This window comes from Colias philodice, chromosome 19 (assembly GCF_061535455.1).
Source record: "Colias philodice isolate Cphi_HAF_F1 chromosome 19, ilColPhil1 Martin Lab GWU primary, whole genome shotgun sequence".
In the NCBI taxonomy this organism is placed as follows: Eukaryota; Metazoa; Arthropoda; class Insecta; order Lepidoptera; family Pieridae; genus Colias; species Colias philodice.
The window spans coordinates 619,983-644,204 of record NC_143104.1 but is presented as its reverse complement, the minus strand read 5'-3'; the positions used below and the strand labels follow the sequence as shown (position 1 = coordinate 644,204).

The window sequence follows — 24,222 nt, the reverse complement described above, 5'->3', positions numbered from 1 at the left end:
TCTGACCATATATTGTGATCGCAGGTGTAATGTTTTTGCTGTTACTCATAAATTTAGTTTTGAGCATGTTCATTCTTAATCCAATAGCTAGTGAGGCATCATGTAGTTCTTCGAGCATAACTTTTATATCGTCCGGGGTTTTAGCAAAGAGCACGAGGTCGTCAGCAAATCTCAAATGTGACAACATTGACCCGTTGATGCTAACGCCTTTTTCAGACCACTCCAATAGTTTAAAAACGTCTTCTAGAGCAGCTGTAAATAGCTTGGGAGAAATTGTATCGCCTTGTCTTACACCACGACCAACTGGTATTCGGCGAGATACTTCGTGCAGCTTTACTTGGAGGGTTGCACCTTTATAAATCTCCTTGAGAACTTCCACATATCTTGTGTCTACCATGCATCTTTGCAGTGAATGAAACACAGCCCAGTGTTCTACAGTGTCGAACGCTTTTTCATAATCTACGAAAGCAACACATAGATCCTGATTGTACTCCACACACTTTTCAATCAACTGCCGCACTACAAATATGTGGTCGATAGTGGAGAAACCACGACGGAAACCTGCCTGTTCTATTGGCTGTGCAGTATCAAGTTTGTTGGCTAGACGGTTCGTCAGAACTTTAGTAAATAGCTTGTAGGTATGGAGCAATATGGATATTGGCCTATAATTATTGAGTTGGGTTTTTTCCCCTTTCTTATATATAAGCGTAACCAATGCGTTTTTCCAAGGTTTCGGTGTAATACCTTCCATTAAAACCTGATTGAAAAGCCTTTGAAGCTCTAGCAAAGCCGTTTTGCCTCCTAACTTTAAAAGTTCCACAGGTACACCATCTTCACCTGGAGCCTTTTCATTTTTCATACTTTTAAGCGCCGATTTAATCTCATACAAGCTTATGTCTGGTAGATCTTCTGTAAAGTGACGTATCAGTTTAGCGCGTGGGCATTGAAGCTTCAGTGGCTCCACTATTCTGGAGGTGTACAGTTTTTCGTAGAATTGTTCTACCACATGCATAATTTCATCGAGGTCATTTGTTTCTCTTCCGTTAGCATCTTTGATTCTGTGTATTTGTTTATTACCCTCTACCAATTTCTTCCGAAAAACCTTTGGGCCTCTATACTTTTCAATAGTATTGACAATAGTTTTGTACCGATGTTGCCTTACATCACGCCTTACCGCTTGCTTTGCTTGCTTATTAATATCAGAAAGCACTACATTACTTGTTTCCGGTTTGCTATGAAGAGCACGTCTCGTTTCGAGCAGATCTTTTGTTCGGTCCGACAAAATAGTTTTATTTTGAAAGTATAGTCAAATCTATATATGAAAGTATAGTTTTGTTTTGTTTGTTGTCTTGCCAAATTCCTCGGCTGCCTTCCTTATGCTCTGCGTGAGTCGTTCATCTACAGCATCCACAGTAGCAGGTATTTGGCTTGTGGTCAGAAGCTCATTGATGCGTTGCTCGTAATGATCTTTCTTAACTTCAATAGCTGCATAATCCAGTTTGGCGTTATGTTTCCGAATTAACCTCATTCGTTCTGTTTTGGCGTTTATTTTGAACGTTGCACGTACTATCCTATGGTCGCTTCCGATGTTTATACAATTTAAAACACTAGCGTCACTAACAACATGTTTCTTATTGCTCAGTATGTAGTCTATTTGGTTTTTCGTTGAACCATTTGGGCTTCTCCATGTCCACTTGCGTTGGTCTTTCTTTTGGTAGAAGGTGTTCATAGCATAGAGATTGTGTTTTGCTAAAAAGTTGACAAGAATCTGGCCTCTCTCATTTCTTGTGCCTAACCCGTGTGTTCCTATATATTCTTCATTAGTACCAGGGAAACTTTGGCCAATTTTCGCATTAAAATCACCAATTACAGTGGTATAAAAGCATGGATTTTCGTTAAGGGCTCGCTCAACATCGGCATAGAAGTTATTTAATTCGTCTTCACTGCTTGCGCTAGTAGGAGCATATACCTGAACCACTTTCATCGTTAACCGGTTGTTTATATTAAAGGTAGCATACAGAACTCTTTGGGAAATTCCAACGACAGTTTTCAGCCTATCTGCAAACTTTTTATGTACGAGAAGACCAACTCCTCCTTCGGATGTGTTGTCCTGTCCTTTATAGAACATTATGTGTCCTGATGGTAACTTTGTCAGTTCCTCCCCTTTCATTCTTGTTTCACATAATCCTAGAATGTGCCATTTGATTTTATCCAAGATAGTCGTCTCAAGGTCAATGAACCTGTCTTTTGTACGCAAGGTGCGTACGTTGTAAGTAGCTATATAGATCGTCTGTTGACAGCCGGATCTTACCCAGGGATTCTTAGCACCCTCTGCCCTGTAGGTTTTCTGACCGCTGTCGTAGCCAGGCCTGACAGGGCTGCTGGGGACTGAGGGCCTTCTTTTGTGTTGTGCTTCCATGAAGGTAATAAAGCCTTAAGACACCACGCTGGCTAGTGCGTGTTGGTGAATCCACTCTTTCGAAAATGATACTTTTCAGGTTTGTGGTAGCCTAAGATAGCGTTTGTGTTATGCCAAGCTCAGTTTGTTCGGGTCAGGGATTTCCGCCGCCCGAGATACGGCGTTGTTGCTCTTTAGCACCACCCGGGAGGCACGTACAGGGTAATGAAGGTCTAAGCCTGCGGACGCGAGCAACCATTGCCATCCCCATATCAATCACTACATACTATAAAACAAAGTCGCTTTCTCTGTCCCTATGTCCCTTTGTATGCTTAAATCTTCAAAACTACGCAACGGATTTTGATGCGGTTTTTTTAATAGAAAGACTGATTCAAGAGGAAGGTTTTAGTATATAACTTATTAGGTTTTAGATAAAGCAGGCGAAGCCGCGGGCGGAAAGCTATATATTATGGTAAATTTACAACGATATATATTATGGTAAATTTACAACTCAATGTGTTTCATAATTATTTAACAATTCATATGTTCATGTGAAATTACAGAACAAATAATATACTTATGTTACCATTTACCTTATGTTCAACTATCCATATTTAGTCATACAATGCAACATATTGATTTTAACTCTTTGCATGGTTTTGCAAATGCACAGTCCATAACACGAGTCTACAATTTCTAGCACTGATAACAAATTAAATAGGTTACTAGATCATTAATAGCGCTAGATTAAATATCTAATGCGTATATAAGTGCATAAGGTCAATAAGTTCTAAATATTTACTAGACAACTAGATATGTCTCGCTTCACGTTCTTTGTGGGAATTGTTGATAATTGTTTTGTTTTGTTCTAGTTATTATTATGCAATATTGTTTTGAAATTGTCATTTCGACACTCAATTTCTGTTTTGATTTTTTGTCTATAATAGAAAACCCAAACAGAACCGTAGACTGTTTAAATTCTTTCACTAGTAGGAAATAACATTATTCCTGCATGGGAAATTGACGAGAGGCACTAAAGATGTGTACTTCATCTTAAAAAAAAAATATAGAAATGAGATTGAGACAAAGATTTTTTTACTCAACTCTTGATGTGTACATGAATTTTCTGTGCTCTACCAGTCAAATATTTTAATCTATTCTGATAATGACTTATTTTAACAAGATTTAATCTATATCAAACACAAATAAATAATGAATTAGATAGAATTACAACATTTAGGTCATGGTATTATATGAGTAGGTGTTGGATATCAATGTAATATGATGATGTGTAATATTTGTATATTATGTACTTTAAAAGTAGGCATGACTAGATATTTTTAAAAGAACATAAGTATTTTATAATAATATTTATATATAAATATAATCTATACTAATATTATAAAGAGGAAAGGTTTGTATGTATCTATGTATGGTTGAAATTAATATTTTGGTTTTATGGCATTGAAATGCTTTAAAAATATAAATAGAAAAAATTCAAGGAATTTTTTCTATTCTTTATAAATTTATATGTATGTATGGTTTTCACGCATAAACTACTGGACCGATTTTGATGAAATTTGGCACAGATAATCTTTACCTTTTATTGCGAAATATGTACCACGTGCGAAGCCGGGGCAGACCGCTACTTTAATATATTTTGGAAGATTTACCTTATGAGATTTTCTATTTTACTTACTTCATGTAAGTAAATAATTATAGTCATGTCCAATTTTCAAAACATTTTTTTGTTTTGAAACTTTATATAACTTTAAATTTAAATGAAAATTTCAAATAAGAAATCGTCAGAATTACAATTTACATAAAATTAAACAATTGTTTTTTAAAAGTAATAATTGCGTATCATACATATCATGTAAGCTATTAAATAATAAATAAGTTAAAAAAAAATAACAATGAAAAAAAACAGTTGTAATTAAGCAAAAGACATGATCTATTCCGGTAATCATATAACAGAATTGTATAACATTAACAAGTTTATGTAACATACAGTGTCTAAATAAATTTTGTGGTTTTATTACATTAATTTTAATTGTGAGCAACCAGTAATTGGTATGTTTATCTCTTTGTAAAATATAGACACTAGACAGGAGGTCTACATCTACAATCAATTATGGTTTAGCCACACAAACTTTCGATTAAATTAATTCTAAATAAATAGTTTGAAGAATAATAATTGGATTAATTTTAGAAGATGTTTCACACATATGAATGCTTCCAAAACCAGCCTACAAGAACTGGTTTATGATTCATTACTTGTCTAGACAGCATTCGCGTTTTATAATAATATTATTATTGTATTCTGTATCATGCTACGCCCGGCAGCAAAGCAAACAAGTGGTAAACTTAAAAAAAATTACCATACTGACTAAAACTATTGAAAATCTTATCGGAAGGTACTTACACTTCTAGTATCCTGTCTCCTTTTCTTATCCCAGCTTGTTCCGCTGCTCCCTGCTCGAGAACAGCGCTGACGTGCTGCAAAGGAGCATAAAGTTCACCATTGATCGACCTCAACTGCCCACCCTCAGACACTTGACCGCGGACATTAAAACCAAAACCTGTCTCTGTTTTGTAAATAGTAACGCGACGGGGGCCATTGCTTGGCGTTAAATTCTTATTATTTCGTTCAGGCCTAACAATACTGTTATTATCAGTTTCTGTCTCGGCCATTTTGGACAACTGATTGCACAGACTGCATGAGATAACGTTCTCTTTTTCACAGATAAAAAATCACAGTTTACTCAAAGATTTGGTAAAAATTACAGAATGGGTGCTTTTATAATTTGCCGTTTCACGGCACGGCACGATATTACCGTGGACGAGATAGAAGTTTTGTGGCCGTGGACGGCATGCCGTGCCGTAGGGTGATTTTATAATTCGCCGTTAAATTTGCGCGTCTTCAAAGTGCAGACATGTTCTCGAAGAGACAGCGACTACTTATACCTACTCTATTTGTTATATTTAAGACGTAAAAAAAGACATATTACTAGAAAGTATTGGCAACATCCGCTTTTAAAAGTAAAATATTTAGAAGGGTCATACACGCTATTTGATAAGCTCAAGGAAGACCCAAATAAGTTTTTCAATTATTTTCGGATGTCAACAAAATCGTTTTATTACATACTTTCTCATCTGAGTAATAATTAATCTCCCGCGCCTCTTGGCTACGCACGCACACATACAAATTTCTTGTACGCACACACTACACTCTCAACAATGCCGCGACGATTTTATAGGGAGCGCAGTATGCTACGGCAACGGCACGGTAGATCGTTGCCGTTCACGGCGTGCCGTTGCCGTGGACGGTAAATTAAAAGCGTTTGCATACAAATGCATACATTTTGCTTTCCTAATTTACCGTGACGATAAAAACGTGCGGTACCGTGCCGTGCCACGGTAAATTATAAAAGCACCCAATGGAAAAAAAATGCTTTTGATATGGGGTTTGAAATAAAATTTATTACAAAGCAATAATTTTAATTTTAGGTAATACATACATATTAAAACATAATGAACCTAATTCGTATTCCAAAATGTTTTAAATCTCTAATCACTAAGCTAAGTTACCAGTAAGTTTACCAGAGGCGCTATTTTTACTCATCTCATGTCTTTGTATTTTGCAAGCTGTTTAATGAAATTAATAGCATATTGTATTAGCAATAATTAAATAGGTCTTTTTTATTATTATCACTCTCATCAAACTAGTTCGGAACACTCTAAACCACCTGAACATAAAATTTATAAAAATATTTAGGTATATTCCTATTTTAAATGTCAAAAGAATAAGAACAAAACAACTATTTAATAATTATACTGGAAAGTAAAACGATAAATTAAATAAGTTTAAGTTCATCGTTGATAAAAATTGAATATATAGGGCAATATAGGGACATTTATATTTTAGTTTACACAACAACATAATATAATATTACTTATTCTTCTTCTTCTTCTTTTTAGCAAATGGCAACTCCCGATCCCAGTGAGGACGGATTCTGCCAATGTCAAGTTTTGAACGGATGGTCAGTTTAAGTTAATGCTCATGTTAAGCATACTCTGTGCTAAGGAAAAATCACGATTGAGATGGTTCAGTTTTGTTTACTCATAGATTTCTTACATGGAGCTGTATAACCTGACAAAGAACAAATATTAGTTATAGACAACACAACACATCACAAAAGCATAACATAAAATAGATATAGGTACTTGGGTGGGGTTCAAAATTTTAGTTTGTTAAAATTGATAAATTTTGATAGGATATTGACAAATGAGGTAGGGATAAGACAAAGTAAACACTTAAAATTAGTAGGGAGGGGAACATCTGGGGGGAGGATATCCAGAAGTGAGATACGAAGCTTTGGGCAGACAAAGAATAAATGATCGTAACTTCCCTCGTCTATACCACACTCACAGATAGAATGATCACGGACATGAATTTTAAATAAATGGGTAGGAGTGGTATTGTGACCTAAACGGAGGCGGCAAATGGTGGAAACAGTAGGCTTGTCTATATTAGGGAAACGGAAGAACCAGGGCTTACATGGAATTGAGGGTTGAATATCTCTATAAAATTTCCCTTTAGTAGAATTTTTCCACTGACTGTTCCATGTATAATCCAAACGATCCTTAGAAAGAGAAGAGAGATCATGGGCATAATTGTAGTAATGTTCGAGAGTACCATGTTGGATGGCTGATTTAGCCAAAACGTCAGCTTTCTCATTGCCTATAATACCAGAATGGCTAGGAATGTGTACTAGATCTACTTGAAGTCCTTTCCTGAAACAGTCATAAAGTGTGGATTTAATAAGAAAGATAATAGGAAATTTAGACTTAGAACGGAAAGGGTTAGAAGTAATAGTCTGAAGGCAGCTGAGAGAGTCTGAAAAGATTACAGAATTTTGGAGATTATGAGAGTTGATAAAATTCAGAGCCTCCAGGATAGCCGTGGCTTCACCTGTGAAAACAGAGGATTGAGGGGGACATTTAAATTGTAAAATAGTGTTAGAATTATGGTGCCATACAGCAACCCCTACAGCAAGATGTTTTGCCACTTTTGATGCATCCGTGAAAAAAAGATTATAACCACGCCAGTGAGAGGCAACCATAAAATTAAAAGCAACATTAGAATCGGGAGCATATTTTTGAATACCACAACTCAAACTAAGGTTGGGGTTAAAAACTAAAGCATGAAACGGAGTTGAATATAAAGGATGGATACTAAATTGGCATGTTGGATCCGGGAGGCGATTAAATTTAATAAGGCTTTTAAGTAGGCATGGAAAATCAGATGGACGACGGAGATTATTTAAGGTGAGCATGTGAAGGAGATTACGGATTTTAGGGAGAAGGGGATGGGAAGATAATTGAATTAGCCGAAAGAAATATTTGTCTGCCAGATATTGCCGGCGGAGAGGTAAGGGAGGGTCAACACATTCCACCTGGAGGGCATTGACTGGGGTAGACTTCATAGCCCCTATAATGATTCGCAGACATTTATATTGAATTCTATCCAATTTTACTATAGCTGTCTTATTACAAGGTTCTAATATGAACGACGCATAATCCAAATGACTCCGAATGATAGCATTATATACTAGTTTTTGACAATATGGATGTGATCCCCACCAAACACCAGATAAGGAGCGTAAAACATTGATACCCTTCTCGCACTTTTGAGAAATGTAGTTAGTGTGAGCCATACCATTCAACTTTTGGTCAAGCACCACCCCTAGAAATTTAATCTTGTTGACTACCGGGATTGAGGAGTTTTCAAGTAGTATAACTGGCTGTGGTATCAAACGTTTTTTTGTGAACACAACTACATTGCTTTTGCCGGGCGATAGTGACAAGCCGTGATCGTTCATCCAATTCTCCAGATAAGCTAAAGCACTGTTAAGTCTGAAGGTAATCATATCCATATTCTCCGACGAAGCATATAGCGCTATATCATCTGCGTATTGCAAAACACTACAATAAGATGGGATAGCTTTATCCAAATCCCAGGTGTAGATAGAATATAGTAATGGACTCAAAACGGAACCCTGAGGGAGTCCCTTGAATATAAGTCTAGTAGATGTATCTTTAGAAGAGCGTACCTGTATTGTCCTCAACATTAATAAGTTGAAGATGAAATGTATCATCCTCTCAGGCAAACTCAGCTGTAACATTTTCTGTCTGAGCACTGGAAGAAGAACATTATCGTACGCTGAAACTACATCCAAAAATACACCCACTAGGTACTGTTTGTTGTGAAAAGAGGAGCGTATGTCAGTGGTTAAAATACTAAGACTATCCAGCACACTTAAGCCTTTTCTAAAGCCAAATTGAGAACTAGATAGGAGGCCCCTATTTTCGACAAGCCACTCCAGGCGATTTTTAATAAGGTGTTCAGAGATTTTGGCTAAGGTAGAAGACAGTGCGATTGGTCTATAGGAATTGGGGCTAAGAGGATCCTTGCCGGGTTTAGGAATAGGGATAATAAGCTGTGTTTTCCAAGAATCGGGAATGATAGCGTGTAAAAAGAAGATATTAATTAAATTTAGAAAATAAGATTTAGTCTGATCGCCAGATTTGCAAAGAAAAGAATATGGTATACCATCAACCCCAGGGGATGAGTCTTTTAAGCCGTCAAGAACCGTAATAAGTTCTTGCAAGGTGAAAGGGCAATCCATACTGTCGTGCGATACTATATTATGGGGAGGACAAGGAAAATGGTCAAAAGAGGGAACAAATGGTGGGGATAGTTTGTCAATAAAATCATCAATCCAAATATCTGAATTGTTGGATATTCTATTTTTATCATTTAAAGCTCCACGGAAACGCCGAATACTATTCCACATCAGTGATGGTGGTGTTTTGGGAGATAAGTTCTCACAGAATCGAAACCAGCCCTCTTTCTTCTTTTTAGATAGCAGCCGTTTAGCGCGTGCTGCAACTTTCTTATATTGAATAAAGTTCTCATTCGACATGATGGAATTATAATTTAATTCAGCTTCTTTACGCTCTTTAACCACGTTAGTACACTCATGATCCCACCAGGGAGGAGATAGCTTCTTAATAGACGATGTGGAATAGGATTTCAACGGAAAGGATTCGGAAGCAGTGGCATCGAGACAGTTGACGAAAAGGGAATAACATTCCAGACAATTCTCAAGAGATGCATTTGGGAGGTTACTTATTTTGAACTCAAGGGAGTTAGTAAATTTCTCCCAGTCAGCATTACCTAATTTAAATTTGAGCAAAGGTGGAAATGTTCTAGTGGGAACATGGACTATGCGGGAGCAGGAGATGAGAATTGGAAAATGATCACTGCCATGGGTAGAGGAAAGTGTAGAACATGAAAAGGAAGGAGCTAAAATGGAAGAACAAATAGTTAAGTCCACTACAGTGTTAGGGTTTTGTACTGGGGAGACTCTCCGTGTAGGTAGGCAATCGTTAATAATACACATATTCAGATCTTCAAAGAGGTCAACCAAAAGGTATCCAAAGGAGTCGCACATGTACGAACCCCAAGAAGTATGGTGCCCGTTAAAGTCACCCATAATAAGGATCGGAGGAGGGAGAGAGGAGATGATTAGGGAAAGCTCAGGAATAAAACTAGAATGGGGATGAGGGATATAAACACATAAGACGGAAATATTAGCAACTCTAGCTGCAACTGCATTAAAGTTACAGCCATGGTGGGGAAGTGAAATGTGTGAGAAGGAAATACTGTTATTCAAGATCAGAGCGCAGCCAGCATAACCATCAGCTCTGTCATCTCTAAGACAGGAATACCCTGGAACCCTAAAGCGAGAACCGGGCAATAACCATGTCTCTGAGATAGCAAGAACCAGAGGTTTATGATTGGTTATCAAATCGAAAATCTCATGCTTCTTGGGACGGATACTCTGAGCGTTCCATTGTAGAAACACTAGATCCATAATTAAGAATTGATGTGAAGCGGGATAGTCTTTGGGCAACGTTGGACGGTAACTGATGGGGGTAAGAAAGTAAAGTTTCTATAAATGACAAACACATATTAAGAAGATGTTCATCAAAAGGAGGAGAAGAGCCTGTATTAGGGAAAGCACAACCATTGGAAAGGGAGGAGGAGGGTTCACGGATGATGGATTGATGTACAGTCTTATCATAAGACTTACCAAGAGGAGCGCGGGAACGTGGGGTCTGAGTGACAGTTTTTCTATATGAAATATTAGGAGTTGATTGGATAGGAGGGTTAAATTGGGAAGAGGGGAGGCTTTGGGAGTTCACAGATAGTGTATTCTGAATCTGGGTATTCTCAGCGTAGGACCTACGTGTTGATGGGATGACTTTAGAAGCCTCCTCAAATGATATCCCTTCGGATGCCATTAATTGCTTAATGGCCTTTTGTCTGGATTGCTCAGGGCATTTCTTATCGGTTGCATAATGCTTACCAGTACAGTGAAGGCATGTTGCATTAGATTCTAGAGTTGGACAAGAGTCACCCAAGTGGGCCTGTGAACATTTGAAACAGCGTTCCTTGGAGCGGCATTGATCGCGTACATGTCCAAACCGACAGCATTTATAGCATTGAACTGTAGGGTATTGGTATACCTCTACTGGCATGGAATTAAAAAGGCAGTAAATTCTGTCTGGGCGAACTTGGCCCTGAAAGGTCAAAACAACGGTTTGAGATGGTGACCATGAAGTAACACCATCTATTCTAATTTTTTTATTAAGCCGTCTGGCTTTCAATATTTTGCCTCTTCCACCTGGGAAATCCACATGGCTGATAAATTCTTCCATAGACCACTCCGTAGGGACACCTTTGACAATGCCCATACGAGTGATGTGAAAAGTTGGAATGGAGGCTTGGTAATTTGAATCTTTAAGAGGGGGGAAATTTATAAAATTATTTGCGTCACAAGCGGTATTGAATTGCACAGAAATTTTATTTCGCCCAATAGCTTTAACTCCATCTTTAGCTATATTAGCTACACGATTATTGTATAAGAATGAACCAAATTTAATCGGCCTAATAGTTAAACCCGCCGCAGGATCGGCCTCTGTACGGGACACGTAAACAACAAACGGACCACAGTCATTGTCGGAATATGTAATGGGATTAGATAAGATGGGATCCACATATAAACTTTGAGAGGATGCGATCGCGTAGTTAGTAGCTGTTACGTGTCTTTTAGACGGGATAATATCTGTATCAGCAACGGATGGCTCTGACCGCTGTCTTTTATTACTTGTGTGCTCCGCTTCCATCACCTCACCCTGGATGTCAGGAGGTTTACCAGGGTCGGGAGGATCAGGATTCATGATGGGTGAGGAAAGTTAGTAAATAAACGCTTACCCCAATATATATATAGAGACAATCACAGATTTGGTTATCACTACCAGTTTACACTAAAAAAGAGTGTTCTCAACAATTTAATTAACAAAAATCTCAATGGCACGTGTTTTCTCCGACACAACAAAGATCGAAAAAAAAAAACAATATTACTTATTAGTAGCTAATCATATTTTTTTTGCAATGAACCTGTGTAATCACTTCATAAAAAAAAGAAAAATAATTAAAAAGCTTTATTTTTTATTATGATAATAATTATGCTTTTATTTTATGAAATATGAAACTATAGAAAGTAAAAGTAAAAAGTATTTTCGGTTTCACAGTATGATACAGAATGTTTCTAAATAAAAACGCACCCGGTGTGGTAAAACAGTAATTTACTTTAGTTCAAATATAACTACTAGATGGCATATTAATCGCACTACCGAAACAACGTGGTACTGGTTGAAGAAAAATTTCACACATCAAAATCAGCTGTGAATATCAGTATGGCCGCTCATCTAGCAAAAAAATAAAATTGGATTTTTATTTTATTTTATTTTCAAAACTTGCGCAAAAAATAGGAAAGTACAGCAAAAGTGTTTGCATTTTAGTTGTGTTTTATTTAACTAGTGTCGGTGTTGATGTTGACTAAAAGTGTTGCGTCATGACAGAATAGCCTCTCACTGACAAACAAATACAATAAAAAATTGTAACCACGGATTACGGCAAACTTGTAGCATTTCCATTACATTCGTGTTTCGTTTTGGCTTGTTTAACGCGGGCTGATGTGAATCGTGCACGTAGAATTTGAAAACGCAAGATCATGACTAGCATTCGTCTAAGTTTCATTTCTGTGGGCAGAATCGCGGTGAGGAGAAATTCGCAGTTGACATCGGGTGAGTTGATTCAAGTTTTTATATTCTAAATTGGCTGTTTTCCAACAAAGTACGTCGCAATTTCGATACTAGTGTAAATGATGTTTGATAATAATACGTCATGCATAAAACGCGTATTTGCCATTTCGCTTACGATGTTCGATAAAATATTCAATGTTTTAGATGATAGTTAGCTATCCCAGCGGTGTCGAGGTTCCATCAGAAGGTCAATAGCATTTAAATTGTATAACATGACATTGAAATGTAAGGTTTTTGAATAAATGCACACGAAATGTTGTAAGATTCGTCAAAATAAAATGAATGTTGTTAATTATCACATTTTCATATCGTAAACATCAGGTTTACTGGTAGGTTATTGTAAACAACAACTTGGAACGCTTCGTGTGGATATGTAATGAATTATGCAGTAAAAATACAGGATGTTTTGGTGGAACCAATTAGTGATTCCAAAATTAGTAACTGTCAAATTTGTTATGCACCAATTCTTATTAGACTATTAATTGGTTGTACGAAACAATGCATTAGTGCTAATGAAGTTATGTTCCTTTTTAGAAATTGCAAATATATCTAACCAGTTTACATTTGAAAACTAGTTAAATTAGAACCAATTTCTTTTAAATATGTAATACATACTTACCTTATTTTATAACTAGCCGCTCCGCGCGGTTTCACCCCCGTGGCTCCTCTCCTGTTGGTTGTAGTGTGATGGTATATAGCCTTCCTCGATAAATGAGCTATCTTACACCGAAAGAATTTTTCAAATCGGACCAGTAGTTCCCGAGATTAGTGCGTTCAAACAAACAAACTCTTTAGCTTAATAATATTAGTATAGATAAAAAAAATATACACATTAACCATTTAGTCTCAGATTGAATTATATAAGTACAATCAAGGTTTTAAATGAAGGCGGCTTCGTAATTGTTGTCAAAATTATCCTATGTCGAAATTCAGGTCTTAAACTATATATTTTATTAAACTTAATCAGTTCAATGATTAAAGTGTGGAAAAGATACGGGTTCACAGAATTACTTTTGCATTTATAAAGACAGACAGTTATTTTCTCATTTTTCATATTTGTAGAGTTTTTGGTCCAAGGTCTCCAAATAAAAAGCCTTATTTCTTTATACTTTTAATCCTTTTCCCAAAAATATGACTTTATCGAGGAAGGTTATAGGCTATATAATATTGTCACCCTAAGATCAACAGGAAAGGAGCAATGCGGGTGAAACCGCAGGGCACAGCTTGTTTGATATATATTATGTTCCTCCTATATTATTAAAAAAAAATATTTTTACATAGATCCTAGTTTCATTATTGTTTTTTTGTTGTTCAACTGCGATGGGAACGCCTATCAGTGAAACAATTAAAACTTCATTAAAATAATTTCAGATTTTCTTGAGTTATAGCTGTATAAATAACAATTGAATTTAAAAACCCAAGAAAGGTTGTTTCCTATTTAATATGCCTCTAAATAATAAATAAATAAAAGTTCATATATTTTAACTTATATGGCAAAACATTAAGGTGATTAATATTTAATTCAGTTTACCGTCAACTAAATAGTTATACTCCCTATTTTTTCAAGTCGGGTTATTAATTTTGCACATAGCAATAAGCAAATAATTGTTGTTCTAATCTGAATTTATTCAGGTCAAATAATAATCAGGTTCGTTAAACTTATTGTTTAATTTTCAGTGCGGGTCAAAATTCTACTAATTGTTTGTGATAATAGTTTTTATGAACTTTCTTTTTATCTATTATAAATATTGGCTTATCTTTACTTCTTTATTTGTGTTATTCAAGTTGTTTCTACATTCAAGCATTTTAATTCTTACAAGAATATGTCATTGATGATTGACTGGAGACTCATTAAATTCGGAAAGCAGTATCTATGAAGTAGAACCGACAAGAAACTCCATAGTTGCTCTTTTAATTTAAAATCATGTCAATGTTACAATTGCACGCCTCATAAGCGAAGCGTTGAGGTGGGTACTACTGTCACTTCGCGCAAAACATCTGATTTTTCAAACTTAAAATGTCTTTATGTATCATACATTGCACTTGTAAGATAATACATACACATACATATTAAGAAAAAACACTATTTTTAACGTTCATGATATTTTTGATGTCATTTTTGTTATTTAAACTAGTTAAAAAAGAGTTTAAAAAAGTTCTGTCTTGGACGTCCGTGTGTCTGTATGTGCGGATCCTTTTTCTTGTTAACACGATAGCGACCGAAATACTTTACTTATCGAGTTTTTTTTTTCCTCTTACGCTTGAGTATGCTCAGGAATAGAACCCTTTCATTTTTCAGGGTCTGATTCGATGTGGTTTAATTGTTATTAAATAAACAAAAATAATAATTAATAAATATTTATTAAAAAAAAATTATGAGGCGTGCACTTTTGGATTTTCCAAATTATTTACTTTGCAAACGTAAAAATGTTGTATAAAATATGGTGATATCTTTCATAATATTGTTACATATTAAAACATAAACAACATCTACAAAACCGGCTTGGATCCAGTTTTGCTATAAATATCATAAAGCCTCTATGAAGATAGTAATTTTTATTTTTTGTTATGCAGTTACTCGAGTCAGATACACGACATACAATTTACAAAAATAACACTTGTGAAATAAATCCCCATTAAATTAATAATTGTATGTATTATGTAATTAAACAATTATTATTATTTTGTTCTAGCTGACACATTCAATTTTGTTTATCGTCAAAAAGAAATTTTTAAAAATATTTTTTCCCTTTTTCGCAACATTTTTCATTGATGATTTCCGCTCATAACCACTTGTAATAAGGTGGTGTTCCAAGTGCTTTGCTGGTCTTTCAGTAACATATACATTATACACTCTTTTTTTGAAGACCTCAAGTTCTGTGTCATTAACCATTCGCTTTGCCTTTACTTCCTTAATAAATAAATGGTCTTCACAAATAATTGTTTTACTCAAACCAGATGTTCCTGATACGTATTAACTTAAACAAACGAACTAGCCTTAGCTTTACAATATTAGTATAGAAAATACTACTTTTCTCTAATTCTATCTATACTATACTAGAGCATACTGCATAGTGTCTAGTGCCTCTCGAAATTTGCCGCCATGACCGAAATACGTTAATATGTCATGATCACATGATAAGCGACGAAGTTAACCGTGCTGTACGCGTGAACTCTACTTAATGTTCCGAAATAGTTATGTAAATAATAACAATCAAGATAAAACGCAGTTTAGTAGCAATACGTTAAAGATCACTTATTTATAGGTGGCCATACAAGTTTTGGGATATTGATAGTTGATATTACATGCGTGTACGTCCATTTTTTGTCCTTTTTGAGCTATCTGTAAGTATTTGACCCCATTGTCGATGTCGAAAGAGTAATTGATGTTAATAAGATATTCTACATTCGCCGTTAACAACAATCGCAACAATCAACAACAAAAAATAATAATTTTATTACTAGAATATTGACATATTCGTGAGTGTTGAAACAACGAATTACTTACGAGACGATCCGCTCCGTATTGATATATGTATTATAGAATCAACAACTTTCATATAATAAATACTATCATTAATATTGTCTAAAGTGTTCAGAGTCCAGTGCACAGGGTTGTTTACCTTCAATCTCGTCAGTGAGATTGGATAAAACACGTCAATCATAATGCTAAAAAAAATGGACTATTGAGACGATATAATAAATTGAGACGCTAGTAAAAGCTCTGGAGGGTCAAAAGCAATACGTCAATTACGTCACTTAGACTTCTAAGATCTAAGTTTGTAATATTTCATGCAGAAATTTTAAAGACTGTTTCTGTGAAATCTATTATTATACAGGGTGTACCAAAAAGTAGTGATGAACGGAAGCTGAGAGGTAGAGGACCTAGAGGGCTATCCGAATCACCCCCATGTATGTTATGCGATTTTTCGTATTTTCGGAGTTATGACGATTTTTTCAATTTTTCACCTATCGCCGAGTACGATGATATTTTCACTCATGCTGACGTCAATGATTGCGGAAGATGCTTGATTTTTTTTGTGTGCTAAGCTGAAAGATAGGCCAATTCAGTATGGTAACATTTACTATCGTTAGATCTTTGAATGGAATAAAAAAAATAATTAAATGGCAAGAAAGATAAAATTACCCAGTATGTTCACCACTTCAAGGGCCCGTAAAAAAATAAAATCACATAAAAAAATTTTTCCGTTTGACTTTTAAAAACTTGCTCTATCTATCAGATAGCTACCCTGAAAATTTCATTTTATTATTCAGAAGGCTTCAATCGAATAATTTAAATCTAAATGTGGTAAGTGCAAAAATTGAATTAACATGATGATCATTAAAACCAATAAATAGGTGTTTAATTACCAGAAATTTTTAAAATAACCCCGCTGTTGCTCAATGCAAGTGCGACATCACCGTAAAAAGTTGTCTTTTAAATGTCTGAATGCCCTTTTATCATTTTTAATGGTTTCTTCTGTTACTATGAATTTCCGGGTTATTTCGTCTAAATTGTGGCATTCTCTCAAGTAGCCGAAGTCTTTTTAATATTCCCATTGAAACAAATCAATGGGGTTTAGGCCGAGGGACCGTGGAGGCCAGGCTTTAAGGCAGGCATCACCGGTGCATGCGCAGGCTGCAACGACCAATCCATCTTTCAGGGTATCTTGGCCCTTTAGCCTGGCCTGCACGGTCCCCGGACATAAACCCTATTGATTATTTTCCGTGGGGATACTACAAAGACGAGAGACTGCCACAATTTGGACGAAATAACCCGGAAATTCATAGTAGCAGAAGAAACCATTAAAAATGATAAAAGGGCATTCAGACATTTAAAAGACTACTTTTTACGGTGATGTCGCACTTGCATTGAGCAACAGCGGGGTTATTTTAAAAATTTCTGGTAATTAAACACCTATTTATTGGTTTTAATGATCATCATGTTAATTCAATTTTTGCACTTACCACATTTAGATTCAAATTTTTCGATTGAAGCCTTCTGAATAATAAAATGAAATTTTCAGGGTAGCTATCTGATAGATAGAGCAAGTTTTTAAAAGTCAAACGGAAAACTTTTTTTATGTGATTTTATTTTTTTACGGGCCCTTGAAGTGGTGAACATACTGGGTAATTTTATCTTTCTTGCCATTTCATTCTTTTTTTTATTCCATTCAAAGATCTAACGATAGTAAATGTTACCATACTGAATTGGCCTATCTTTCAGCTTAGCACACAAAAAAAATCAAGCATCTTCCGCAATCATTGACGTCAGCATGAGTGAAAATATCATCGTACTCGGCGATAGGTGAAAAATTGAAAAAATCGTCATAACTCCGAAAATACGAAAAATCGCATTACATACATGGGGGTGATTCGGATAGCCCTCTAGGTCCTCTACCTCTCAGCTTCCGTTCATCACTACTTTTTGGTACACCCTGTATTATTATAATCTATTATTATACAGGGTGTCCCAAAAAGTAGTGATGAACGAAAGCTGGGAGGTAGAAGACCAAGAGGGCTATCCGAATCACCCCCATGTGTATTATGCGATTTTTCGTATTTTCGGAGTTATTACATTTTTTTCAATTTTTCATCTATCGCCGAGTACGATGAGATTTTTATTTATGGTAACGTCAATTATTGCGCTAGATGCTTGATTTTTTTTGTGTGCTAAGCTGAAAGATAGGCCAATTCAGTATGGTAACATTTACTATCGTTAGATCTTCGAATGGAATAAAAAAAAGAATTAAATGCCAAGAAAGATAAAATTACCCAGTATGTTCATAACTTCAAGGGCCCATAAAAAAATAAAATCACATAAAAAAGGTTTTCCATTTGGCTTTTAAAAACTTGCTCTATCGATCAGGTAGCTACCCTAAAAATTTCATTTTATTATTCTGAAGGCTTCAATCGAAAAATTGAAATCTAAATGTGGTAAGTGCAAAATTTTTAGTAACATGATGATCATTAAAACCAATAAATAGGTGTTTAATTACCAGAATTTTTTTAAATAGCCCCGCTGTTGCTCAGTGCAAGTGCGACATCACCGTAAAAAGTTGTGAATGCTTTTTTGTCATTTTTAATGGTTTCTTCTGCTACTATGAATTTCCGGGTTATTTCGTCCAAATTGGGGCATTCTCTCAAGTAGCCGAAGTCTTTTTAGTATCCCCATTGAAACAAATCAATGGGGTTTAGGTCGAGGGACCGTGGAGGCTAGGCTTTAAAGCAGGCGTTTCACGGGCTCATGCGCAGGCTGCAACGACCAATCCATCTTTCAGGGTATTTTTGCCCTTTAGCCTGGCCTCCACGGTCTCCGGACATAAACCCTATTGAATTTTTTCCGTGGGGATACTACAAAGACGAGAGACTGCCACAATTTGGACGAAATAACCCGGAAATTCATAGTAGCAGAAGAAACCATTAAAAATGATAAAAGAGCATTCAGACATTAAAAAGACAACTTTTTACGGTGATGTCGCACTTGCATTGAGCAACAGCGGGGCTATTTAAAAAAAAAAATCATTTTTAAACACCTATTTATTGGTTTTAATGATCATCATGTTACTAAAAATTTTGCACTTACCACATTTAGATTTCAATTTTTCGATTGAAGCCTTCAGAATAATAAAATGAAATTTTTAGGGTAGCTACCTGATCGATAGAGCAAGTTTTTAAAAGCCAAATGGAAAACCTTTTTTATGTGATTTTATTTTTTTATGGGCCCTTGAAGTTATGAACATACTGGGTAATTTTATCTTTCTTGGCATTTAATTCTTTTTTTTATTCCATTCGAAGATCTAACGATAGTAAATGTTACCATACTGAATTGGCCTATCTTTCAGCTTAGCACACAAAAAAAATCAAGCATCTAGCGCAATAATTCACGTCACCATAAATAAAAATCTCATCGTACTCGGCGATAGATGAAAAATTGAAAAAAATGTAATAACTCCGAAAATACGAAAAATCGCATAACACACATGGGGGTGATTCGGATAGCCCTCTAAGTCCTCTACCTCCCAGCTTCAGTATATCACTACTTTTTGGGACACCCTGTATACTTGCAATATGCATGTACAGACCACCATGTATTTAGGTCACGGTAACACCTTAAAAATGATTCCCTTATCTGTTATAAAAATCTTCTATCATGTCATGCAACGGATTACCTACTCTGTAGTTTTAGTGCAATATTCCCAATCGCTAAATATAACCAACTGCACAGCATTCATGCAGTTTGTTTACGAAAGCAACCTTCAACCCAGCCGAAATAGGTCAAGACAATATGTATATCGGGTAACAATTATGATGTCTCACCAAGAACCTGATTTTCAAGGTACACGCGAGGTCAGTAAACAATAAAGGCCGGAACATTAAAATATGCATATGTCGGTGACCCGATTTCTTTGAACGATACTTAGGTATAAAATGTAGGAGAAGAAGGGAGTTGGATGCTATAAAACATTCCTAGTACTTGTTCTTTGCAGCTCAAGTGAAGCTATTAAACTGTTGTTTACTTAGACTACTGTTTCAAATTGAATTGAGTCACTTCACACAGGATAATAATCATAAATTATGGTCTTACAAAGTAACGTTAAGTGCACGGTTGTCGAAATTGGACATTCAGTGATCAGTCTAACGGCTCTAGGCGATGTATTGCATGCATCGCGAATCACATTCGACAATTTGAAAATAAATCTACTTTGTCGAAATCATCGAATTAAACCCATTATTTTGTAATGTTAAGATTGGCAGTTTTTGTTATTAACTGTTGCAAACGCAATTTTTTCATTTTATCAAGCAATCAAGCCATGCCCTTTCGTTTATGTGTGTGTGTTTGTAGACTTGTCACTTATTTTTCACAAAGCGTCCTCACATAAAAATCCAAAAACCCCTAAACCAATTCGGTTAAAGTTCAACTCCCTATATTATGTTAATTTTAATTAAATCTTCCAAGTTCGGTTATATCTCCATCTAAGTGTGTCAGAAAGCTTAAACAACTTAACTTAATGATAGAGGCAAGTTATCTACCTAGTGCTTAAAAGTACCTGTAAGTGGTAACTAAGAAAGCTGTCTTGCTGCAAACTAGTGCGACAATTTAATGCCAGTGCTTACTGCTTGGAAATCGAAAGTGTTTTGTGATAAGAATGAATGTATATTAATCCAAGTTATAAGTTCTTTCTCTATTCTGAATCTTTTTTTATTTATTTTATTTATAATAATTCTTTATTGTACAATATACGAGAAAACAATAGTATGCAAACATAGTATTACAAAATCATAATTTGCATAAAAGGCGGCGTTAGTGTTACAGCAATCTCTACCAGGAAACCTGGCGGGAGAGGAAATGCAAGAAGATTATGGAATAGTGCAAAAATACAAACAAACAGTATTAATGGCAATAAAAGCTTTCGTAAATCTTTCGTAGGCAGATGGGATGGAAGTTTGGATATGGTAAAGAGATTATTTATTTTATTTATTTATTCATAAAAGGTACCTTACAGCTGTTGATAAGATAAATTATACTAATTACATGTAAAAACGCCAATTACAAGGCACACCGATAATAGTAAAATTGTGTGACAAAAAACGGCAAACTACAAAGGTGCAATAATTGTTTTCTTTTACTTTAACAAAAAATACAATTATTCTTAATGAAACACAAAACATAAATGAATTAAATTAAATGTGACTTCTCGTGAACAAGCAATATCAACAATATAGCATTAACCCTTCTTTGCATGATGGTGGAAATTTCCATCACAAACATTTAGTGGAAAAAAAAAGTACACCAAACAGGCGTACTGTAAATGGTTTGTTGCTGGCAACTTTTTACACGACCAAGGCATAAGACGAAACGCAGTTGTCAAAAAAAAACAAACGTCACTGTCAATAACAAGGCCTTGAACTTGTCATTCAGCTGTTTGTTGTGATTCGAAGAAACGAGTGAATTTATAAATTGTTTTAGGAAACTAATCTGAGATTGATCCACTAATAAAAGTGAAAATGAGTGAAAAAAAGGTTTGTTTTTAGTATTTCTCTTAAATTATGTGCAATTTATATTGAAATATCCTGAATAAATTTCTCAAAACTATGTGACAGAAATTTACATCACCGTGCATTAACTTCACTTGTAATGTATGGCGAAAATGTTTTTTAGTAATATTTTTTTTTTGTAGGGAAACTTGAAAGACAGAGATATTGAAGCTTATTTGAGTCAGTTAGAAGGCGGTTGGCTCTCGGAAGATGGCCTTGATAACGAAGATTCCGACGATGAGTACTGTGATGCTGATGAAATTATAAGAGTGTTGCAGGAGGAAAATGATAATGATGATGTGGAAGATGAAACTGCTGACATTGATCCTCCTCTTGTAGAAGAGGTCACCACAGAAGATCAGGAACCCTCACACTCATCATCTTCATCCAATTTGCAGTCTTCATCCAGTTTTTTATTTGACAAAAGAAACTTGATATGGAAAAAAAGGAATCTTGTGTATGATGCAGATAAGATTACTTTCTTGGGGAGTTCTGCTGCTCCAGATGAAATATCACATCTGGAAACCCCATATCAATGTTTCAACCATTTCATAACGAAAGATTTTATGAATATATTAGTGGAGCAAACAAATTTATATATAATACAAAGTAATCCCAATTCATCTGTAACATTTACAGAATATGATTTATACAAGTTCTTTGGTATCCTGCTTTACATGTCAGTGCAAAAATTTCCTAGCACAAGATCTTACTGGTCACCAAAGTTTGGTTATGACCCCATTTCTTCAACAATGCCACTAAACAAATTTGAAAAAATTAAATTATCATTACATTTCAACAACAATGAACTTCATAAACCTATAGCCCATCCGGAACATGACAGGCTTTTTAAAATCCGCCCTGTAATCAAGCACCTCAATGAGAGGTTTGCTACAGTGCCAATGGACCAAAGACTTTCTGTGGATGAACAGATGTGTTCAACAAAAATAGGGCACTTCTTAAAACAGTATCTGCCCAATAAGCCCCACAAATGGGGCTTCAAATTATATGTTCTTTGTGATTTGATGGGATATGCTCATAAGTTTGAGGTATATTCTGGACAAGAGAATTCAGAAAAACTCTCCAATGAACCAGATCTTGGTGCAACAGGAAATGTTGTAGTGCGTTTGCTTCGGGGAGTGCCAAGAAGGCTAAACCACATAATATACTTTGATAATTTTTATACCTCTTTGCCATTGGTATATTTTCTAGCTAAAGAAGGAATACATACTGTGGGGACTGTGCAACAAAACAGGATTCCAAATAATAAATTACCAGATAAAAAAGATTTCATGAAGAAATCAGTGCCCAGAGGTAGTTATGAAGAGAGAGTTTCTATGCTTGATGGTATAGATATGAGTTGTGTAGTGTGGAAAGATAATAAGGTAGTGACCCTACTATCTACTTATGCTGGAGCATTGCCTGTGGCTAAAGTAAACAGGTATGACAAGGCAAAACGAGAAAAAATTGATATTACTTGCCCATTTATTGTCCATGAATACAATAAACACATGGGAGGAGTAGACCTCATGGATAGCTATTTGGGTAGAAATCACATAACACTGAGGTCCAAAAAGTGGTACCTACGTATTTTTTTTCATTTATTTGATCTTGCAGTTATAAATGCTTGGATTGTCTATAAAAAAAATGCTCAGAAAAGGGGTGAACCTAAAAATAGTCTGCTTACAATGAGGCAATTCAGAAATGAATTGGCCTTTGTGCTTTGCAACAAAGGAACCATCAAAGTTGCTAGAAGAGGGCGTCCTAGCAGCAGTACCCTAGAAGAAGAATTGCTGTCAAAAAAAAGAAAAGGTTCTCCAGCTCCTCCACCTCCAAAAGACATAAGGAGGGATGGTTCTGAACATTGGCCAATAGTAGGTGGGTCACTCCGGTGCAAATATCCTAAATGTAAAGGTTATTCGACAATATCATGCAGTAAATGTGGAGTTAATTTGTGCCTAAATAAGAATAATAATTGTTTTCTAAATTATCATAAAGAATAAAGAATGTAAAAGGATATTCTAGTTTTATTAATTTAGTACTGAGCTAAACATGCAGAATTGCATGATGGTGGATATTTCCATCATACAATTTTTTATTTATTACGTATTATTTATATATACTAGGATTTTTTAAATATTTTTCCCTTAATCTAGAGCATGAATTACATCACCCTGATTTATTTTACAAAAATCTAAAAAATCATGCAAAGAAGGGTTAAAGTTGTGAAAAACAGAAATGAAATTGAGCCTGTTAAGGTGACTATGTGAGAGAAAGAGTGGGTGTGTAAATGAGTGTGTGTGTTAGGGTCTGCGTGTGTGTGTGTGTGTGTGTGTGTGTGTGTGTGTTACTTATTTAAGTTATTATATTATGGTCAACAATCGTTTTAAGAGTTTTATATACCCTTGTAATAAATGGAATAGTTGCAAATAACAAAACTTAAAATTAAGATGCGATAAATAAAAGTGTTACAAAATCGACAGAGCATAACCTAACGTGACTAATCAGCGATATAATTGATAGATAAACGTCGAGCAGATAAAACA

General features: G+C 35.3%; 3 protein-coding genes across 4 annotated transcripts in view; 1 reads left to right on the top strand and 2 right to left on the bottom strand.

The window, feature by feature from the left end:
- Nucleotides 1-5,130, bottom strand: part of Snx27 (sorting nexin 27) — a 50,246-nt gene extending 45,116 nt beyond the window's left edge. The window contains exon 1 of the mRNA XM_089707479.1: nt 4,824-5,130. Coding sequence (XP_089563605.1) covers nt 4,824-5,092 — 269 coding nt within the window. The 5' untranslated portion in view covers nt 5,093-5,130. The remainder of the gene's footprint in view (nt 1-4,823) is intronic.
- Nucleotides 5,131-9,635: 4,505 nt separating this feature from the next.
- On the bottom strand, nt 9,636-11,751 carry LOC149479699 (uncharacterized). The gene has a single exon (XM_089707113.1). The coding sequence runs from the start codon at nt 11,708-11,710 to the stop codon at nt 10,286-10,288; it is 1,425 nt and encodes a 474-aa protein (XP_089563239.1). The 5' UTR covers nt 11,711-11,751; the 3' UTR covers nt 9,636-10,285.
- Nucleotides 11,752-12,150: 399 nt separating this feature from the next.
- ClpX (Caseinolytic protease chaperone subunit) overlaps nt 12,151-24,222 on the top strand; it is a 57,167-nt gene continuing 45,095 nt past the window's right edge. For both annotated transcript variants that reach the window (XM_089707595.1, XM_089707596.1), the window contains exon 1: nt 12,151-12,619. In XM_089707595.1, the coding sequence (XP_089563721.1) occupies nt 12,547-12,619 (73 nt within the window). In that variant the 5' untranslated portion in view covers nt 12,151-12,546. The remainder of the gene's footprint in view (nt 12,620-24,222) is intronic.

What these genes read in the sequence shown, in the direction of transcription:
- LOC149479699 (XM_089707113.1), bottom strand. Translation starts at nt 11,710, where the DNA reads ATGAATCCTGATCCTCCCGACCCTGGTAAACCTCCTGACATCCAGGGT.